This window comes from Pongo pygmaeus, chromosome 2, assembly GCF_028885625.2.
Source record: "Pongo pygmaeus isolate AG05252 chromosome 2, NHGRI_mPonPyg2-v2.0_pri, whole genome shotgun sequence".
Taxonomy (NCBI): Eukaryota; Metazoa; Chordata; class Mammalia; order Primates; family Hominidae; genus Pongo; species Pongo pygmaeus.
The window spans coordinates 713099-737120 of record NC_085930.1 but is presented as its reverse complement, the minus strand read 5'-3'; the positions used below and the strand labels follow the sequence as shown (position 1 = coordinate 737120).

The window sequence follows — 24022 nt, the reverse complement described above, 5'->3', positions numbered from 1 at the left end:
TGCTCTGCTGAGACTCCACACAGCCCTGGGTGTCGGACCCAAGTCCCTGGTGGAGTGGGCTCACAAGGGGATCTTCTGATCTGAAGGTTGCACTGTGACTTCCCAGGGTTGCACATTCCCTCCCTGCTTCCCTTGGTTGGGAGGTGGGTGTTCCCTTGGTGCCATATCACCGTCACTCCTGGGGAGGCCATCGCCCTGCCCAACTTTTCTTTATTCTTTGTGGGTTGAGTTGTTTGCCTGATCAGTCCCAGTGCAAGTACCTGAATATCCCAGTTGAAGGTGCTATATTCACTTGATCCTTTCATTCCTCTCCGTGACTGCAACACACTGCAGCTGCTTCTAATCTGCCATCTTGGTCCCCTCCTTATTTATTCTTCTTAAGCTACATTTGGCTTTCTATTTATTGTCTTAAAGATATTTTACATTACAAATCAGAAGTCCTACTACGTTTTCTTTCTTTTGCTATGAGAGACTCAATGGCTTACATACATGGTGCCCAAAATAAGTACTTGTGAAATATTTGTGAAATTAAATAGAAACCAACAGTACAAATGTGTAAAATACAGTGAATTATTCTTGCTTTCCTTTTCATGAGGATTGACTCTTTGTATAGACTATGAAGAATATCATGGAGAAGCTATTCAATCTTAAAAATTGAACGATATAAAACATATAAATGTTTAAAACAAAATTCATTATTTTATATTTGCAGAGCTCTGCTCACAAAATTAGACCAGATCATTTGCCCTCTTTTTGTTCCCCAGAGAGGTGCCTGCTAAGTGGCAGGAAACAGAGCTAATGGATTACAGTATAGCTGCTTTTATTTTTACTCCCCAGAAAATCCATGTTATTGCATATGTTTATAGTTTATTGATTTTTATTGCTGTATAACATTCTTATTGTACTTATGGTTTTCAGTCAATTATCTATATTTTGCTTGTTTGTTCACTGTTATGACTCAAAGACAAGATCGGTAATATTAATACAAGCATCTGGTGTCTCTTCTGTCATTTTAAAGGCCTAGTTCCGCAGTTGGCTTTTCTTTGAATGAAAAGGTAGAAAACAAACTATGAGTACGTGGGCAGGGTATACAGCATCACAAGTCTTACTTTAGGTGGGGTAGGGGGCAGGGGAAATAGAACAGGCAATTGGGAGCTCTGAAGAGCTCAGACTTTCTCTGCAGCCTTGTCCTGTACATTTTTAGTTAAAAAATGTATCTGCTCTGGCATGTCCTTCAGTATAATCCTATTTTATGCCTTCAAGAAATTCACCAAAATTGATCATCCATTGATATAATCTCATTCTCACTTCTGTTATAGATTTATTCCTTTTAGTGCATTATTTTTGTATTTGGTGGGATATTAGAAAATAGATAAATTATACACTTGAGGAGACCCCCCCATTTTGGACAAGATATTCTTCTGTATTTTTTAAAAAGAAATTATAGAAATACATATGTATTATTTAATAGTATTTAGACATAAAGAATAATATCATATTGAAATTTCATATGTTGCCTATAACACTGCTCATGTTGGGTTGAAAGCATCCCATGGAACTACCAATAGTTCCACCAATAGTGGAAATACTCTTTATTATGAAGATGTATTTTTTACTTAATCTTGACATTTAAGTATTCATAGTTCTCTCTTTCTCTCTCCTCTCTCTCTCTCTATATATATATAATATACACACTATATGCATATACATATATAGTCTCTCTGTGTCTCTCTCTATACGTATTTGTTTACTTATTGTCTTATAATATCTTCCACTGTTCATGAGACTGCTGACAAAATTATCCTATACAGTGCTCAAAGAAACAATATAATTAGAATTTAGATAAAAGCACACAGCAATAAAAACTAGAAGAGCATTGTTGTAAGCCTGGGAATTTGGAATTTCCAGCCTTTGCTTTTTCCTTTCATCACTAGTTTGATAGTTAGATGTAAAATTCAATATGACATCTGTTGCAAAGGATGAAGTATTGTGGTGTTTTTAAGATACTTTTTCTCGGGAATTGCTATTGACTGACAATAGCCAATCAAAACTCTATTGTCTCATTTCAGTAAGGGTAACAGGTGGGACCTATGTTTATCAGAAAAAAATGTGTAGCTGGAATCAAGCTTTGGAAGAATTTTCTCAAAACATTTAACCTACAGAGGAGGTGAAGCAAGATGGCTGAATAGAAGCCTCCAATGATCATTCTCCCCAAAGGAACACCAAATTGAACAACTATCCACATTAAAAAGACATCTTCAGGTTGGGCACAGTGGCTTACGCCTGTAATCCCAGCAATTTGAGAGGCCAAGGTGGGCGGATCACGAGGTCAGGAGATCAAGACCATCCTGGCTAACATGGTGAAACCCCATCTCTACTAAAAATACAAAAAAAAATTAGCCGGGCATGGTGGCGGGCACTTGTAGTCCCAGTTACTTGGGAAGCTGAGGAAGGAGAATGGTGTGAACCCTGGAGGTAGAGCTTGCAGTGAGCTGAGATCGTGCCACTGCACTCCAGCCTGGGTGACAGAGTGAGACTCCATCTCAAAAAAAAAAAAAGGAAAACAAACAAACAAACAAAAAAACCCTTCATAAGAACCAAAATTCTGGTGAGTAATCATAGTGTCTGGTTACAACTTCATAAGGCAAGAAGAGAGGATACGTGTGCTTAGGGGAGGGAGAGAACACTGATTGTGGGACTTTTCATTGGAACTCTGTGCTGGCCTGTCAGAGGGGAAAGCAACACCAGGCAGAACTCAGTGCCCACAGGGGAAACATTTAGACCAGTCATAGCCAGCAGGGAATTGCTCACCCCAACAGTTGGTACCTGAGTTCTGGCAAGCCTTGACATTACAGTCTAAAGTGCTCTGTTATCTTAAATAAACTTGAAAGGAAGTCTAGGCCACAAGGACCATAATTCCTGGGCAAGTCCTACTGCTGTGTTAGGCTAAGAGCCAGTGGACCTGAGGGGCATGCAACCTAGTGAGACACCAGCTGCAGTGACCAAGCAAGTGCTTGTGCCACTTCTACCCCAACTCCAGGTTGTACATTCTTGCAGATCCAGGAATCATTCCTTCCTTCCACTTGAGGAGAAGAAAGGAAAAAGTAAAGAGGACTTTGATCTGCAATTTGGATACCAGCTCAATCAGAGTAGGATAGGGCACCAGGAGGCCCCAATTCCAGGTCCCAGTTCCTGGATGACATTTCTAGACATACCCTGGGCTAGAAAGAAAACTGCTGCCTTGAAGGGAAGAACCCAGTCCTGGCAGGATTCATCCCTTGCTATTTAAAGTGCTCTTGGGCCCTGAATAGTCATCAGTGGTACCCAGGCAGTACTTACCATGGGCCTTGGGTAAGACTCAGAGATGTGCTGGTTTCAGGTGTGACCCATTACATTCACAGCTGTGGTGGCTATAGTGGAACACTCCTTCTGCTTGAGAAAAAACAAGGAAGACTAAAGGAGACTTTGTCTTGCAGCTTAGGTAGCAGTTTGGCCACAGTGGGATAGAGTACTAAGCAGGATCTTGTGGTCTCTGAGTCTAGGCTTTGGCTGTTGGATGGCATTTCTGGTCCTTTATCAGCCAGAGGGATACCCACTGCTCTGAAAGAGAGTCCCAGACTTGGCAGCATTCACCACAAGCTGGCTAATTAGCCTTTGCGTTTGGATTGAACATTAGCAGTAGCCAGGCAGTACTCATCATGGGACTGGGGCAGTAGTAGCCATGAGGAGAGACCCCTCTAATTGTAGAGAGAGAATAGTGAGAAAGACTTTGTCTTGTGGCTTGGGTGCAAGTTCAGCCACAGAACAGAGAACCAGGTAAATTCTTAAGGTTTCTGACTCTAGGTCCTGGCTCCTACACAGCATCTATGAGTCCACCTGTGGATGAGGGAAACTCGCTGCTCTGAAGGGAAGGAAAAAATACTGGAGGTCTTTGCCACCTGCTCATTGTAAAGCTCTAAGGCCTTGAGTGAACATAGGCAGTAGACAGGTAGTGGTTACCATGGGCCTTGATTATGACCCAGTGCTGTGCTGGCTTCAGTTCTAACCCAGCACAGCCCCAGTGGTGTATGTCACCCAAACCCCAGCTTCAGGCAGCTCAGCACAGTGACAGAGACATCATTTGTTTCAGATAAAGTAAGGGAAGAGAACAAGAGTCTCTACCAGATAACCCAGGGAATTCTTCCAGCTCTTATCCAAGACCACTAAGGTTTCACCTCTTTGACTCTGTGAGAACCACAGTGTTACCTGGCTTGGATTGCCTCTTAATACAGCTATGGCTGTAGTGACCAAAAACTTAGATTAAAACACCCAAGTTCCTTCAAATACTCATAAAGTCTTCTGAAGAAGGATGAGTGCAAATAAGCCCAGACTGCAAAGACAATAATAAATAACAGACATTGAAAGACATCCACAAGCTTCAAGACAATCCAGAAAAACATGACATACCAAATGAATTAAGTAAGACACCAGGAGTCCATCCAGGAGAAGCAGAGATATGTGACCTTTCAAACAGTGAATTCAAAATAGCTACTTTGAGGAAACTCCACAAATTTCAAGATAACACACAAAAAAAGACTCAGAATCCAGTCAGATAAATTTAACAAAGAGACTGAAATAATTCAAAAGAATCAAGCAGAAATTCTGGAGCTGAAAAATGCAATTGAAATAAATAGCAGAACTGATCAAGCATAAGAAAGTATTAATGAGCTTGAAGACAGGATATTTGAAAATACACCATCAGAGGAGATGAAAGAAAAAAAATACAAAAGAATGAAGCATGCCTAAAAGATCTAGAAAATAGCCTTAATAGAGCAAATCTTAGAGGTATTGGCCTTAAGGAGTAGGTAAAAAGAGAGAGAGGGGTAGAAAGTTTACTCAAAGGGATAATAACAGAGAACTTCTCAAACCTACAGAAAGATATCAATATCCAAGTATAAGAAGGTTATAGAACACCAAATATATTTAAACTAAAGAAGCCTACCTAAAGACATTTAACCATCAAACTCCCTAAGGTCAAAAATAAGCAAAGAATTCTAAAAGCAGCAAGAGAAAATTTAAAAAATAACATACAATGGAGCTCTGATATGTCTTGCAGCAGACTTTTCAGTAGAAACCTCACAGGCCGGGAGAGAGTAGCATATGACATACTTGAAGTGCTGAAGAAAAAAAGCTTTTATCTTAGAATAATATAAACAGTGAAGATATCCATCAAACATGAAGGAGAAATAACGATTTTCCCAGACAAACAAAAGTTGAGGGAGTTCACCAACATCAGACCTGTCCTATAATAAATGCTAAAGGGAGTTCTTCAATCTGACAGAAAAGAACATTAATGAGCAATAAGAAATCATGTGAAGATACAAGACTCACTGGTAATAGTAAGTACACAGAGAAACATAGAACAACACTGTAATTATGGCATATAAACTACTCACATCTTGAATAGAAAGACTAAATATGAAGTGATCAATAATCATAACTACAACTTTTCAAGACATAGTACAATAAGATATAAATAAAAAGAACAAAAAGTTGAAAAGTGGGGAGATGAAGTTAAAGTGTAGAATTGTATTTGTTTATCTTTGTTGATTTGTTTGTTTGCCTATGCAATCAGTGTTAATTTATCATTAGTTTAAAGTAACGGGTTATAAGATAGTATTGGCAAGCTTCATGGCAATCTCAAATCACAAAACCTATGCCAAATACACACACACAAAAAAATCAGAAATTAAAACATGCCACCAAAGAAAAATCACCTTCACTAAATGGAAAACAAGAAGGAAGAAAAGAAGACCACCAAAAAAACCAGAAAACAAATAACAAAATGGCAAGAGTAACACCATACTTATGAATAATAACATTCAGTTTAAATAGACTAAATTCTCCAATCAAAAGATATATAGTGACTGAATAGATTTTTTAAAAAAAGACCCAATGATCTGTTGCATACAGGAAACACACCTCACCTATAAAGACACACATAGATTGAAAATAATGGGATGGAAAAAGACATTGCATGCAAATGGAAACAAAAAAAAGGAGGAATAGCTATAGTTATATCAGACAACATAGATTTTAAGGCAAAAAGCATAAAAGGGTACTAAGAAAGTTATTATGTGATGATAAAGAGGTCAACTCAGCAAGAAGATATAATTATTGTAAATATATATGCAGTCAACACTAGAGCACTCAGACATATAAAGCAAATATTACTAGAACTGAAGAGAGAGATAGACCCCAATGTAATAATAGCTGGAGACTTCAACATCCCACTTTCAGCACTGGACAGATCTTTCAGACACTAAATCAACAAAGAAACATTAAATGTGATTTGCACTGTAGACCAAATGGACTTAATAGATATTTGCAGAACCTTTCATCCAACACAGTTGCAGAATACACATTATTCTCCTATGCACATAGATCACTCTCAAGGATAGACTATATGTTATGGCACAAAACAAGTCTCAAAGAATTTTTAAAACATGAAATAGTATCAAGTATCATCTCTTAATGTAATGGAATAAAACTAGAAGCCAATAACAAGAGGAACTTTGGAAACTATACAAACACATAGAAATTAAACAATATGTACCTGAATGACCAGTAAGTCAATGAACAAAATTGAAAATTTTCTTGAAACAAAAACAAAAATGCAACATACCAAAACCTATGAGATGCAGCAAAATTGGTACTAAGAAAGCTTATAGCCATAAGTGCCTACATACAAAAACATAGAAAAACTTCAAATAAACAACCGAACAATGCATCCTAAAGAATCAGAAAAGCAAGAACAAACCAAATCCAAAATTAGTAGATGGAAATAAACAATAAAAATTAGAGCAGAAATAAATGAAACAGAAAAAAGGAAAGCAATGCAAAAATCAAGGAAATGAAAAGTTGGCTTTTTGGAAGGATAAACAAAATTGACAAACCATTAGCCAGACTACTTAAGAAAAAAAGACGGAAAACCCAAATAAATAAAATCAGAGATGAAAAAGGACACGTTACAATTGATACCACAGAAATGCAAATGATTATTAGGGACTACTATGAGTAACCATATGTAAATAAATTTGAGAATGAAGAAGAAATGGATAAAGTCCTAGATACATACAACCTCCCAAGATTGAACCATGCAGAAATCCAAAACCTGAACAGATCAATAGCAAGTAAGGAGATTGAAGCTTTAATAAGAAGTCTCCAAGCAAAGAAAAGCCAGTCAGATAAATTTAACAAAGAGACTGAAATAAAAAAGAATCAAGCAGAAATTCTGGAGTTGAAAAATGCAATTAAAATAATAAAGATTATGTCAGAATCTCTTAATAACAGAACTGATGGAGCATAAGAAACTATTAGTGAGCTTGAAGATAGGATATTTGAAAATATACAGTCAATTGGCTTCATTGCTGAATTTTACCAAATATCTAAAGAATAACTTAACATCAATCCTCCTAAAACTACCCCAAAAAATAGAGCTGGAAGGAATACTTCCAACCTCATTCTACAAGGCCATTATTACTTTGCTACCAAAGCCAGACAAAGACATATCAAAAACAGAAGACTACAGGCCAATATTCCTGATGAACATTCATGCAAAAATTCACAAAATAGTAGCAAACTGAATTCAACATCACATTAAAAAAATCATTCATCATGGCCAAGTTGGATTTATCCCAGGGATGTAAGGATGGTTTGGCATATGCATATCAATCAATGTGATATATCATATCAACAGAATAAAAGGCAAAACCCATATGATCATTTGAATTGATGCAGAATAAACATTTGATAAAATTCAATACCCTTTATGATTAAAAACCCTCAAAAAACTGGATATAGAAGAAACATATCTCAACATAATAAAAGCCATAGATGAAAGACCCACAGCTAGTATCATACTAAATGGGGAATAACTAAAAGCCTTTTTTCTAATATCTGGAAAATGACAGGGATGTCCACTTTTACCACTTTTAGTCAACATAGTACTAGAAGTCCTAGCTAGAGCAATCAGACAAGAGAAAGAAATAAAGGGTATCCAAATTGGAAAGGAAGAAGTCAAATTATTCCTGTTTGCAGATGATATGATCTTATATTTGGATGAACCTAAAGACTCCACCAAAAATCTATGAGAACTGATCAACAAATTCAATAAAGTTGCAGGATACAAAATCAACATACAAAAAATCAGTAGCATTTCTATATACTAACAGTGAACAATCTGAAAAAAAAATTAATTCCATTTACAATAGCCACACATAAAATTTAATACCTAGGAATTAACTTCACCAAAAAAGTGAAAGATCTCTGTAAAGAAAACTATAAAACACTGATGAAAGAAATTGAAGATGACACCAAAAAATGGAAATATTGGAAGAATCAATATTGTTAAAATTGTCTATACTACCTAAAGCAAACTACAGATTCAATGCAATGCCTATCAAAATACCAATGACATTCTTCACAGGAATAGAAAAAATCAATCCTAACGTTTGAATGGAACCATGAAAGACTCAGAATATACAAAGCTGTCCTGAACAAAAAGAACAAAACTGGAAGAATCACAGTAACTGACTTCAAATTATACTACAGATCTATAATAACCAAAACAGCATGGTACTAGCATAAAAATACTCACATAGACCAATTGAACAAAATAGAGAACCCAGAAACAAATTCATACATCTACATACAATGAACTCATTTTCAACAAAGGTGCCAAACACATACACTGAGGAAAGGATAGTCTCTTCAATAAATGGTGCTGGGAAAACTGGATATTCATATGCAGAAATTGAAACTAGACCCCTGTCTCTCACCATATACAAAAGTCAAAATGGACTGAAGACTGAACTAGAATACTTGAAACTATGAAACTACTACAAGAAAACAATGGGCAGCACATTGGACTGGGCAAAGAGTTCTTGAGTAATACCCCAAAAGCAGACGCAATCAAAGCAAAATGGACAAATGGAATAATATCAAGTTAGAAAGCTTCTGCACAGCAAACAATCAACAAAGTGAAGAGACAACCCACAGAATGGGAGAAAATATTTGCAAACTACCTATCTGACAATGTATTAATAATCAGAATACATAAGAAACCCAAACAACTAATAGGAAAAAAAATCTAATAACCTGATTAAAAATCAGCAAAAGATATGATACACATTTCTCAAAAGAAGACATACAAATCACTAACATATATATGAAAAGATGGTCAATATCAATGATCGTCAGAGAAATGCAAATCAAAACTACGATGAGATAACATCTTACTCCAGTTAAAATGGCTTATATCCAAATGATAGGCAGTGAGAAATGCTGGTTAGGGTCTGTAGAAAAGGAAACTGTCATATACTGTTGTTAGGAATGTAAATTAGTACAAGCACTGTGAGACAGCTTGGAGGTTCCTCAAGAAACTAAAAATGGAACTACCATATGACCCAGCAATCCCACTGCTAGGTATATAGCCAAAAAAAAAAAGAAAGAAAAGAAAACCAGTATATAGAAGAGATATCCGCACTCCCATGTTTACTGCAGCACTATTCACAATAGTCAAGATTTGCAACCTAAGTTCCATCGACAAATGAATGGATAAAGCAAATGTGCTACATATACACAATAGAGTACTATTCAGCCATTAGAAAGTATGCTCCTTTCATTTGCAACAACATGGATAAAACTGGAGATCTTTATGTTAAGTAAAGTAAGTCAGGCACAGAAAGACAAACTTTGCATGTTCTCACTTATTTGTGGGAGCTAAAAATTAAAACATTGAACTCATGGAGATAGAGTAGAAGAATGTTTACCAGAGGTTAGTAAAGATGGTAGGCAGGAAGGAGTGGTTACGGTTAATGGGTACAAAAATATAGTTAAGTAGAATGAATAAGATGTAGTATTTGATAGCACAACGTGGTGACTACAGTCAACAATAACTTATTGTACATTTAAAAATAACGAGTATAATTGGATTGTTTGTAACACAAAGAAAGAATAAATGCTTGAGGCAATTGATAACCCATTTACCCTGATCTGATTACTATGAATTGTATGCCTCTATTAAAATATCTCATTTACCCCATAAATATATACCACCTACTATGTACCCACAAAATTATTTTAAAGTTTTTTAAATGTTCATCTATAAGATGTGCACTTGCTATAATGGTATGATAATTACCACATCTACTAAAGTATCTTCTACATGAGACTTGTTTGATGGCAATAGATAATGGTAACATCATGATATCCCCCTTTATCCTTCTAGGTAGTTTGCACAGCAGCCTAGACCTGTTGCAGAACCTCCTTGTATTCTGAGCCTCAATCAAACCAGCAACTTGTTGGGTTATTGGTTAAATGGGCCAGAGTAACACACTCCAATTAGGAACATGTTGTCTCCAAAATTCAAAGAACCTATTAAGGCTTTATGAGTCTTTTTAGCCTGCAGGATAGGTTTGATGGAACAACTTTTCCTTCGCTTTAGAAGGGATAGCTCAACATGCCCCACACCACTGGACCCCTAGAAATTTCACTGAAATAGAAAGCCCCTGAATATTTGTGAAATTTATTTCCAACTCTCTGGCATGCAAATGTGTTACCAATAAGTCTTGAGTAGTTGCTATTTCTTGCTTAATAGGACAATCAGCATGTCACCAGAATAATCAGCACAATGTCTTCAGTATATCATCAGCGGAATATCTCGTGGAAAAGAAAGAGGATCAAGGTCCCGAATATTTGCCACTCATATGTCCGACAAAAGAATTGTATCCGGAATATACAACAAGCTCTCAAAATCAATGAAAAGAAACCTAATAACCCAATTTTATTAAATAAGGAAAATATTTTAACAGAATAAACTTCACCAAAAATAATACAGGTATGCCAAATAAGGTCATAAATACATGCTGGATCATTAGTCATCTTGGAAATGCAAATTAAAACCTCAATGAGATGCTATGAGCCACGTATTTAAATTAACAAATTTGAAAAGATTATTTATACTGAAAACAATGACGCAGACCTTTGGTAGCAAAAACTAGGCAACAAGTTAGGAGATAATTACATAAAATTTAAAGGGGTAGTTAATTTAAATCAAATTTTGGTTGGGTGAATAGCTAACTCGGCACATTGTATTGTTTACTCCACCTTTCTGTGGCACATTCACAGTTACTTTGCTTCTATATATGCAATTTTATTCTGTATATTTCTTTTCACTAGAAAAATTCTAAGAAAGTCGGATAATTCATTAATAAATCTACCAAAAGATATGCCCTTTGCTTTCTCTCATCTTGCTAGTGGAGATTACAGTTTTTAAAAAGTTAAATGTGTAGGTTGTTACTTATCACTATCTAAATGTCAAAAATAAGGACATTTTTACTTTTCTGAATAAATGCTCATTGACAAGTTTTTATGTTAATTCTCAAAAACAAAATCTGAACATATTACTACCACAATCATAATCTCTCAATAGTTTTCCTCCAAACTGGGATTAAAGAACAAAGTCTCCGACCTAGTCTCCAAACCCTGGGCAATCCCACTCATACTGCTTCTTTGGCCACATTTGGCTCCTTTCTGCTTCTGTCTTTGATTGCCAGCCACATTTGTCATTTTTTGTTTCTCCAGTGATCTAGGTTCTCTTATAATCTAGGCCCTCCAATGATGATCGTTGTGTGGAAGGCAGGTGTCCATAGGCATCACTCAGACAGGAAGATTGCTTTTTTTTCTTTCTTTCTTTTTGAGACAGGGTCACTCTGTAGCCCAGGAGATCTCGGCTCACTGCAACCTCTGCCTCCTGGATTCAAGCAATTCTTGTGTCTCAGCCTTTCAAGTAGCTGGAATTACAGGCACGCACCATCACACCCAGCTAATTTTTTTTTTTTTTTTGAGATGGAGTTTTGCTCTGGTTGCCCAGGCTGGAGTGCAATGGCACAATCTCTGCTCACTACAACCTCCGCCTCCTGGGTTCAATTGATTCTCCTGCCTCAGCCTCCCAAGTAGCTGGGATTACAGGCATGCGCCACCACGCCCACGCCTGGCTACTTTTTTGCACTTTTAGTAGAGACGGAGTTTCTCCATGTTGGTCAGGCTTGTCTCAAGCTCCTGACCTCAGGTGATCCGCCCGCCTTGGCCTCCCGAAGTGCTGGAATTACAGGTGTGAGCCACCATGCCTGGCCTTTTTTTTTTTTTTTTTGGTGTTTTTAGTAAAGACGGGAGTTTCACCATGTTGGCCAGGCTAGTCTCATATGGCCTCAAATGATCCTTCTGCCTCGGCCTCCCAAAGTGCTGGGATTACAGGCGTGAGTCACCATGCAGGCCTAAACAGGATGACTCTTGAGCCCCACCTCAGAACTACTGAAACAGAATCTGCATTTTAACAATGTCTCCAGGAAATTCATAGGCATTGAAATTTGGGAAGCACAGATCTATGCCCCCTCCACAGAGGTCCTTTGTCTTTTATTTTCTTTGCTCCTCCCCCTATCTTTTGCCTAGAAAAATTTCTCCTCAGACTTTATCTTAAATTTGGGGAGCTAGGTATATGTCTGGAATTTGAGCTGCAGTTTGCATGAAGAGGACAACTTGGTGTTTGCTTCTGGAAGGAATTTAGATCTTTGGTTTTATTAAAATCACGTTTTCATTAACTCAGATGAGACCATACTAACCAAAGAACTCAGAGCATTAAATTATGTAAGTAAACCAAAGTTTGTACAAATATGTCAGTAGTGTCATCTGTGGTTAAAAAAAAAAAATTGGCATAAAGTATAATTTTAATTCTGAAAACTAGAATTGTCTACAATAAATCGATGTTTATGATTCTAAAGTCTGTAATCCCCTGTGGAACAATTTGAACTTTTCATACATGTCCAATCCTACAATGCCCAGTAGAACCACTAAGTTTGTCCTTAAGGGGATGCTCAAGCTCTCTTGGGGCAATTTCAGTTCTCCACTTTTTCCTGTTTTGGCAAAAGTGCACAGTTGTACAATTAGTTGACTCTAGAGTTCAAGGAAAATTTATACACGTTTCTTCAACTTAGGAAATGAAACCTCTGAAATGAATCGGTGTGCCAAGATTGCTACCTATGTTTTTGTCATTTTAGTGCTATAATTGTGTTTATTTCTACTTTAGAAAACCTAACACTTTTAAAGGATCTCCACAATTTCTTCCAAGATATGGGTAAGAGTAAAAGGATTTCTATAGTATTTATTATTCTTTAGGTAGAAAGTTTAAAATTTGTTTAATAATAATTTAAGATTAGGTTTACAAGATGTCAGAATAGGTAGATATGAAAAGTATTAGTGAATTATCTGCAAACATTATTTTTACAATTAAAGACTGTTCCCTACTTCTCTAGCAGTTAGAAAATAAAAATAATAATAAAGCCTGAACAAGCAAAATAGCTGTAATACTGATTTGCTCCCTTCAATGATGTTTTATTACCTTGTTAGCCTAATTACAGTGACTTTATAAGGTAAGTTTTGGTGAACCAGAACAACTTAAAACTGAGTTTAAAGATTCAATTATAATGATCACTATATAAGATATCCTTTTGTTGATTCTGATAAAATAATCTATTGTTTAATTAAATACATATTATGATTAAAACTTTTAAGGTGTCATTTAATACTTAGATTTTTACCCACTTTTGAAAATAATTTCATTGAGTATTTATATTTATGTATGTGCAGAAAATACATATAAATGCAGAAAAGTGTCCCTCCAATGCTTTTTCCATATTTATGACTTAAAAAGTATCCACACACAAATAGAATTTGAGATTTTCAATTATTTTTCTATTGAGATTGCGTGAACGGAGCCCCATTTAATTTAATTTAATTTAATTCCAAATTAAAATACATCTGAAATCACTGAAATTATTGTTGTTGGTTATTTATATAGCCTGTTTCAGGTTGCAGTCCTGGCTCAATATTATCTTGCTAAAAAAAAATTGTTGGAGAAGAAAGTGCTCTCAAGTAAAGCCAGCAGAATTCCTAAAGTCAGTTCTAACCACTAGAATAACAAAGACAAAGTAACTTATATATGGAAAGAACTTTTAGACAGTGCTAGTGTATCTATGAACAAAACAAAGTTTGTAAGTAAAATTTAAAATTGGATCTTGTTTTCATACAAAAAGACCATAGGAAACTAAAGTTTGAATTTTGAGTAACAGTAAAGAAAAAATTCCTAGAATTCACATCTAATTCACATCTTTTAATGAACTTTAGGGTTAAAACATCTATTTACCTCCAATCCTCTGTCTTTCTCTGATACTTCCTCTCTTCTTATTCTTTGGCTTTCCAACACTCAGCTTTCCAGCTTCTTTTCTGCTTCTCTTGTCTTTTCTACATTCATTCATATATGCCTTTTTTGTTTTCTATTTTTCTCTTTTTTATTTTCTTTTCACTACCCAGATTTTCTTTTCCACTTCTCTGGTTCCTTTCCTCCTCTCCCTGCCTTCCTTTCTTCTCCTTACTTTTGAAAATTTTTATTAAAAAGGCTTACAGAAAACGTCTATCTTTAAGTTCAGGGGTACATGTGCAGGTTTGTTACATAGGTAAACTTGTGTCATTTGGGTTTGTTGTACAGATTATTTCATCACCCAGGTATTAAGCCTAGTACCCATTAGTTATTATATTTTTCCAGGTCCTCTCCCTCCTCTAACCCTCCACCCTCCGACAGGCCCCAGTGTGTGTTGTTCACCTCTATGTGTCCATGTGTTTTCATGATTTAGCTCCCACTTATAAGTGAGAATATGCAGTATTTGGTTTTTGGTTCCTGTGTTAGTTTACCAAGGATAATGGCCTCCAGTTCCATCCATGTCACTGCAAAGGACATGATCTCCTTTTTATGGCTGCATAGTATTCCATCGTGTATATGTATCACATTTTCTTTATCCAGTCTGTCATTGATGGGCTGGATTCCATCATTGATTCCATATCTTTGATATTGTGAACAGTGTTGCAGTGGGCATACACATGCATGAGTCTTTATCATAGAACAATTTATATTCCTTTGGATACATACCCAGTAATGGGATTGTTAGGTCGAATAGTATTTCTGTCTTTAGGTTTTTGAGGAAGCACCACTATGTCTTCAACAATAGTTGGACTAATTTATTTATATTTCTACAACAGTAGGCAAATGGTAAATGTTGTTCGCATTACTTGGAGTGCTCTAGTTCATTCCCCTCATTGTTGTGCCATTTGTTTCCCATTCACTTCTTATTTTTTTCTGACTTTAATTCTATCAGAAAATGCAAACTGCTCTCACTGAAGCCACTAACAATCTCTAATTTCCACAATCAGTGATCTCTATTCATATTTAGTCCAACCAGAGCATTTCTTTTGGCATTTTGCCCTGTAGTTTGTCCTTCTTGAGTATATTTCCTCTCTTTATGTCTACAACATTCAGCTTTCCAGTTTCCCTCCTGCTTCTTTGATCACTCTGCTCAATATTTTTTTCTGATATCGCCCTTGTCTCTTTGTTTGAGCCAGGACTCTTGGTTGTATTGGGCAATGAGTTTATGGAATGGAAAGCTATCTAAAATAGAAATGCCAGGGAAGTTGGAAGAATCAGCTGTAAAAATGGGCAGGAACAGAATGAAATAAGACAGCCAGTCAACAGCCCAAATCATGTCCCAATACTAGCTCAACAAAAGCTCCCGATGTCGTGGTTAAAATTTCAAATGCCACAGCTCACACTGTCAGTTCCATTGTTGTGTGCGGATGCTTTTGTCAGAGTCTTGATATTGCTGCTTTGACTGCTTTTGCATAAAAAATTCTCTTTGATCCCTGTTCCTTTGTTTTCCACCTTCCAAATTCCAAATCTATGTTGGTGGGTTTGGCTGGCCAAACCTAGTCAACTAGAGTGAGCTGGCCTCACTCTACGTGCAAGAAGGATGGAAAAGTAAGTTTCTAGCTCTAGAATGGGTAGTATTCTTTCTCAGCCACCAAGATTCATGTGGTGGAAAAGAGGACCAGGGGCTGGCCATCTAATAAATGACATGTAAAGTGGATACACTTTATAACCTGTTCAATATAATTTAAATGTATTGCCTCTCTGTTCCTCTTTTATGTTTGTCACACCCTCCAATGCATAGGACATCTATAACTATGCCTTAAACTACCCCCAATGCCTCTCATATCATTATTTTTATTAAGTTCTAGTAGAGTCACATCTCTAAGTACATCTCACCTGGATGTTCAGAGACTGCTCCTTCCCCATATCTGCCAATGAACCTGAGTTCTCAATCTCATTTTGAATCACCAAATGACTCTTTATTTCAGTGACTATTCTCTTCCCATCTAATATATCATAGAGCCCTGTTGACTCTACATTCTGAATTCTTTTCAATCTATTTCTTTGTCTTTGTCATCACTTCCTTATCACACATGAAGTAGGTACTTTGTATGCATTTGAATCACATGAATAGCATTTTCTTAAAAATATGTATTCCTAGACCTCATTCTTGAGCTACAGAATTTAATAGTAATCCCTCATGTTCTATATTTTGGTAAGAAAGTTCCCCAGACAATTCTGATATGTAATCTGGCTTGGGATTCCTTTGCAATAGAAACAGCTTCTGGATTAGTATCTCTGACTGCAGGTCCCCTTCCTTGCAGCCTATTTTCTATAACACCAACTATTTAACTTAAAATACATCTTACATGCCACTGTCTGTCTTAAAATTTTAAATTCATGACTATTTCCTGAAGAATAAAGTTCAAAGTCCTTCACATGGCTTTTAACTCTTTTTGCATTTCTAACCTTACAAAGATCTTTTCCCTTGACCTTGTATCCCTGTCTCAGACACAGAAATTTTGTACCATACTCCAGTGTCCACATAAATTAATCACATCTATAGGATGCCTCTATTTTTGCTTAAATATGTTTATTCATGCACATTCTATTATTGGGCAAAATTCACATAGATTCTTTTCTATTTTCCCTAAGTGTCGGCTGGTCTGAGAAATAAAGGGACAGAGTACAAAAGAGAAAAATTTTAAAGCTGGGTGTCCGGGGGAGACATCACATGTCGGCAGGTTCTGTGATGCCCCCTGAGCCGTAAAACCAGCAAGTTTTTATTGGTGATTTTCAAAAAGGGGAGGGAGTGTACAAATAGGGTGTGGGTCACAGAGATCACCTGCTTCACAAGGTAATAAGATATCACAAGGTAAATGGAAGCAGGACGAGATCACAGGACCACAGGACCAGGGCGAAATTAAAATTGCTAGTGAAGTTTCGGGCACGCATTGCCATTGATAACATCTTATCAGGAGATAGGGTTTGAGAGCAGACAGCCGGTCTGACCAAAATTTATTAGCCAGGAATTTCCTCATCCTAATAAGCCTGGGAGCGCTACGGGAGACCGGGGCTTATTTCATCCCACAGCTGTGACCGTAAAAGACAGCCACCCCCAAAGCAGCCATTTTAGAAGCCTCCCCTCAGAGACGCATTCTCTTTCTCAGGGATGTTCCTTGCTGAGAAAAAGAATTCAGCAATATGTCTCCCATTTGCTTTTGAAAGAAGAGAAATATGTCCCTGTTCCACCTGGCTCACCGGCAGTCAGAGTTTAAGGTTATCTCTGTTGTTCCCTGAACATTGCTGTCATCCTGTTCTTTTATCAAGGTGCCCAGATTACATATTGTTCAAACACACATGCTCTACAAACAATTTGTGCAGTTAATGCAATCATCACAGGATCCTGAGGCAACATACATCCTCCTCAGCCTGCAAAGATGATGGGATTAAGAGATTAACGTAAAGACAGGCATAGGAAATCACAAGGGTATTGATTAGGGAAGTGATAAGGGTCCATTAAATCTTCACAATTTAAGTTCAGAGATTGCAGTAAAGAAAGGTGTAAGAAATTATAAAAGTATTAATTTGAGGAACTAATAAATGTCCATGAAATCTTCACAATTTATATTCTCCTGCCATGGCTTCAGCTGGTCCCTCCGTTCAGGGTCCCTGACTTCCTGAAACATTCTATAAACTCAAATAATTGCATTTTTCCACCTCTTCAATTCCCCTACTATAGTTTTCATCAGCACAGTGTAATAAATACATGAAGAGGACATTCTGATGAATGTATGATTTTATTTTAACTCTTCTCCTCCAGTATTCACTTTATAAATCCTTATTGAATATTCTTTTTATATTTATTTCAGTTCACTCAGGGTACATCCAATGAGGACATGGATGAGGAAAATGCAACATTGCTGACAGAGTTTGTTCTCACAGGACTTACATATCAATCAGAGTGGAAAATAGCCCTGTTCCTGGCATTCTTGGTAATATATCTCATCACCATCATGGGAAATCTTGGTCTGATTGCTGTCATCTGGAACGACTCACACCTTCACATTCCAATGTACTTATTCCTTGGGAGTTTAGCCTTTGTGGATGCTTGGTTATCATCCTCAGTGACCCCTAAGATGCTGATCAGCTTCTTAGCTAAGAGTAAGATGATATCTCTCTCTGAATGCAAGATACAATTGTTTTCCTTTGGAATCAGTGCAACCACAGAATGTTTTCTCTTGGCAACAATGGCGTATGATCGCTATGTAGCCATATGCAAACCTTTACTTTATCCAGCCATTATGACCAATGGACTATGCACCTGGCTATTAGTCTTGTCATTTATAGGTGGCTTTCTTCATGCCTTAATTCATGAAGGTATTTTATTCAGATTAACCTTCTGTAATTCCAACATAATACATCACTTTTACTGTGACATTATCCCATTGTTAAAGATTTCCTGTACTGACCCTTCTATTAATTTTTTAATGCTTTTTATTTTGTCTGGTTCAATACAGGTATTCACTATTTCGACTGTTCTTGTCTCTTATACATTTGTCCTCTTTACAATCTTAAAAAAAAAGTCTGTCAAAGACATAAGGAAAGCCTTTTCCACCTGTGGAGCCCATCTCTTATCTGTCTCTTTAGGCCCCCTTCTCTTCATGTATGTGTGCCCTGCATCTCCACAAGCAGATGATCAAGATATGGTGGAGTCTCTATTTTACACTGTCATAATTCCTTTCTTAAATCCCATGATCTACAGCCTGAGAAATAAGCAAGTCATAGATTCACTGACAAAAACATTAAAAGGAAATGTTTAGAGCTCATACTGGAATGTATTCTCTATTTAAAGTCACGTAATCATGCAGGCTAGATGTCGGTATATGTTAGTGTACGTTTAAAGTTTTTTGCATTTACAATTGTCCTAACTTTTTAACGACTAAAGTCTTTAGTACCTAATAAATTCCTTAAGATATTTGTATATATTATTGAAAAGCATACAAGAAAATTTTGTCAACTGTTCATGACATACTAGATTAGAGCAGAAAAAAAATAAAAACATTTTACAGGTTTCTTGCTCTTCAATGTGGCTTTATAAATGGATCAAGTGCTACAATAGTAGATCCTTTAATAACAACTTGAGTATGATGTCTTTGTTACTAATACAGGTTTATAAGCTGGAGATTCATAGCACAATTCCTCCATAGAACAAGTTTGTGTTTGCATGAACCCAAGCAAATCTCATGAATTCAGCTAACCATCACAAAGTGTTTTATTCCACTTTATTGGGAAATGGTTAATTTCTTCTCTTGTAGAGATTCAATTCACATGTCATAGACAGAAATGAACAGAAATAGGAAACTATGAGAGGATTCTCTTAGTTCAGTGTGCTTCTGTGAGTGAGGAGAGGCCAGTTGCTTCTCCCTGTTTGTGATGCCTTCTAAGAACATTTCCAGCTGTGTTTGTATGTTTGCTGGCAGCCTGAAAACCTTTACTAATTTGGAAAGCTAACAGACTAGACTTAATAATTAAGTTGAGATGAGTGCAGAGAAAAAAAAAAACAGAAGTGGCAGCATAAGAATTAAATGGTCTAAATTTTCCCTGAATTAAAAAGAAAGGAACCTTGTAAGATCAAGAAATCAGTGATATTTATAGGTTATATTACAAGGAATATAGTGTAATTATATTACATGTAATTATAATGTAATTATATTGTAATGTAATTATAATGTAATTATATTCCTTGAAAATTAGCTACTTTATGCCTTTGCAGGGACATGGATGGAGCTGGAGGCCATTATCCTTAGCAAACTAACACAGGAAGAGAAAAACAAATAACACATGTTCTCACTTAGAAGTGGGGACTAAATGATGAGAACTTTATATAATAAAATTATAGCTAGGCCAACCCGGGCAACATAGGAAGACCCCATCTCTAAAACAAAAATTTAAAACTAGCCAGGCATGGTTGTGTGCACCTGTGGTCTCAGCAAGTTGGGAGACTGAGGCAGGAGGATCCCTTGAGTCCAGAAGGTGGAGGCTGCAGTGAGCTATGATCATGCCACTGCACTCCAGCCTGGACAACAGAGTGAGACACTGTTTCAGGAAAAAAGCACAGATAAAGTTATTATATATTTTGTCATACTGCACAGAGGTTAATAGAAAAGACATGAAAATGAGCAAGAGTTTGGATATTCTGTTGCTGAAAGGTCCTTGATAGCTTTCCTCAAACTCAATGTTCTTTAAATATAATGAGTGATTCATCTTTAGGTCATCCTTGCCCTTATTCTCCTCACACTTGAAATTCTGTAAGTTCATGCTGGTACCACTCAGGTCCCCACCCCAAAACATACTCAGCTGTGTGTTTTGCAAAACTCAAGTTTCTTATCTTTTCCATCTGGCTCTTACTGTCTTACCTTCTAAGCACTGTAGCCAGATAATTTTTCATAAACAAGATGCTCATTGAATCATATTCCTCGTCATTGCTACCAGATTATATGCATATAAGGTATATGTTCCTAGAGCTGAATAAAGTCACGTACTGAATAATGACATTTTGATTTCATATGGGATGGTGGTGCCATAAGATTACAATGGAGCTGAAAAACTCCTATCACGTAGTGACATCAGAGCCATCGTTATGTCATAGGACAACACATCACTCATGTGTTTGTGGTGAGCCTGGTGTATACAAATCTGCACTGTCAGTCATATAAAAGTATAGCTCATATATAAAAGTATAGCTCATATATTTATCCATAATAATACTTGATAGTGACAATAAGCAACTGCTTATTTATATATTTATTATAGAAATATATATTTATATACAATAATCTATAAATATATTTATTATATATTTATAATAATATATATTATTTATTATATATTTATAATATATAATAGAAATATTTATAATATATAAAAATATAATATGTAAAAATTATATGTTTATAATATACAAAAATATAATATATAAAAATATATATTTATAATATATAAAAAATTTATAATAGATTTAATAAAATTTATATAAATCTATATTATAATATAGATTTATATAAAATTTATACAAATATATATTATAATATAGATTTATATAAATCTATATTATAATATATATTTGTATAAATTTTATTAAATCTATTATAATATAGATTTCTATAAAATATTATATATATTTATATAAAATTTATATAAAAATATATTATAATATATTTATACAAAATATTATATATATTTATATATAATTTATATAAAAATATTATATATATTTATATATAATTTATATAATTTATATAAAAATATTATATATATTTATATATAATTTATATAAATATATTATAATATATTTATATATAATTTATATAAATATATTATAATATATTTATATAAATATTATATATTTATATAAAATTTATATAAAAATATATATTAATATATAATATATAATTATATATAATATATAAGCAACTGCTTATTTATATATTTATTATACTATTAATCATTATTTTAGCGTATACGCCTTCTAATTATATAAAAAAGTTAACTATAAAACAGTCTCAGGCAGGTCCTTCAGCATATATTCCAGAAGAAGGCATCGTTGTCATAGGAGATGAGAGCTACATACATGTTATTTCCCCTAAAGACCTTCCAGTGGCACAAGATGTGGAGGTGGAAGACAATGATATTCATGATCTCGACCCTAACTAGGCCTAAGCTAATGTGTGTGTTTGTGTCTTAGTTTTTAATAAAACGTTTTAAAAATAAAAAATTTAATAAAAATTCTAAAAATAGAAAAAAGCTTATAGAATAGAATTTAAAGAAAAATATTGTTGTATAGCTGTACAACATGTTTGCCTTTTAAGCTAAGTATTATTACAAAAAAGTCAGAAAGTTTTAAAAAGTTTAAAAATTTATAAGGCAAAAACATTACAGTAAGCTCAGTTAATTTAATTTTAAAGAAAGAAAAAATGTTGAAATAAATTTAAGGTAGCCTACATGTACAGCGTTTATAAAATAAAGGCCACATTAGTGGACAGAAATGTCCTAGGCCTTCACATTAACTCATCACTTACTCACTGACTCACCCAGAACTACTTCCAATCCTGCAAGCTCCATTTCTTGTAAGTTGTACAATTTTTAAACTTTTATGTGTTTTTTTTTTGCTCTACCTTCTATATGTGTGGATATATTTAGATATACAAATACTTACCATTGTATTACAATTGCCTACAATATTCAGTATAGTAACATGATGTACAGGTTTGTAGCCCAGGAGAAATAGGTGATACCATATAGCCTAGGTGTGTGGGCAATACCATCTAGATTTTTTGTAAGTACACTCTAGGATGTTTTCACAATGACAAAATCATTTACTTCTTGCAAGAACACTATAGGATGTAATCATAATGACAAATTTCTCACAATGTATTCCCATCATGAAGCGATGCATGATTGCATGTAACTATCCATATGTTCAATTGTTAATTTGTATGTACAGATTTTATGATATACATATAGATACACATACACATAAAAATATATAAATATAAAATCTAAATAAATAAGTGTGATATACAGTCATCCTTCTGTATCCCTGGGGCTTCTGGATCTGTGGGGGATCTAGCACTGCCCTCGGATACCAAAATTTATGGATGCTCAAGTCCCTAATATCAAATGGCATAGCATTTTGCATATAACCTCTGCAAATCCTCCTATGTACTTAAATCATATCTAGATTACTTAAAATGCCTAACACAATGTTGAAGGGGCCCAGCCCCTCCACACCTGTGGGTATTTCTCATCAGGTGGGATGAGAGACTGAGAAAAGAAATACGACACAGAGACAAAGTATAGAGAAAGAACTGTGGGCCCAGGGGACAGGCGCTCAGCATACAGAGGACCTGCACTGGCATCAGTCTCTGAGTTCACTCAGTATTTATTGATTACTATTTTCACTATCTCAGCAAGGGGAAAGTGGCAGGAGAACAGGGTGAAAGTGGGGAGAAGGTCAGCAAGAAAACATGTGAGCAAAGGAATCTGTGTCACAAGTAATTTCAAGGGAAGGTACTATGCCTGGATGTGCACGTAGGCCAGATTTATGCTTTTCTCCACCCAAACATCTCAGTGTAGTAAAGAATAACAGAGGAGCATTGCCACCAGCATGTCTCGCCTCCAGCCACAGGGTGGTTTTCTCCTGTCTCAGAATAGAACAAATGTACAATCGGTTTTATACCGAGACATTCCGTTCCCAGGGGCATGCAGGAGACAGAGGCCTTCCTCTTATCTCAACCGCAAGAGGCCTTCCTTTTTTACTAATCCTGTGTCGGGATGAGGATGTCGGGCTGAGGGATGGTCAGGTGTTTCCCGTCCCACAAGGCCATATCTCAGGCTATCTTCGTGGGGAGAAACCTTGGACAATACCCGGCTTTCCTGGGCAGAGGTTCCTGTGGCTTTCCACAGTGCATTGTGCCCCTGGTTAATTGAGAATGGAGAATGGTGATGACTTTTACCAAGCATACTGCCTGTAAGCATACTGTTAACAAGGCACATCCTGCACAGCCCTAGATCCCTTAAGCCTTGATTCCATACAACACATGTTTCTGTGACACAAGTTTGGGGGTAAAGTTACAGATTAACAGCATCTCAAGGCAAAACAATTGTTCAGGGTACAGATCAAAATGGAGTTTCTTATGTCTTCCTTTTCTACATAGACACAGT

At 35.8% G+C, this 24022-nt stretch overlaps 1 protein-coding gene across 1 annotated transcript; it reads left to right on the top strand.

Moving 5' to 3' along the window:
- The first annotated feature begins 18189 nt into the window (after positions 1–18189).
- On the top strand, positions 18190–19119 carry LOC129033853 (olfactory receptor 5H8). Its single transcript, XM_054482956.1, has one exon. The coding sequence runs from the start codon at positions 18196–18198 to the stop codon at positions 19117–19119; it is 924 nt and encodes a 307-aa protein (XP_054338931.1). The 5' UTR covers positions 18190–18195.
- Positions 19120–24022: the final 4903 nt, after the last annotated feature.

Coding starts and splice junctions, on each gene's coding strand:
- LOC129033853 (XM_054482956.1), top strand. CDS start 18,196: ATGGATGAGGAAAATGCAACATTGCTGACAGAGTTTGTTCTCACAGGA.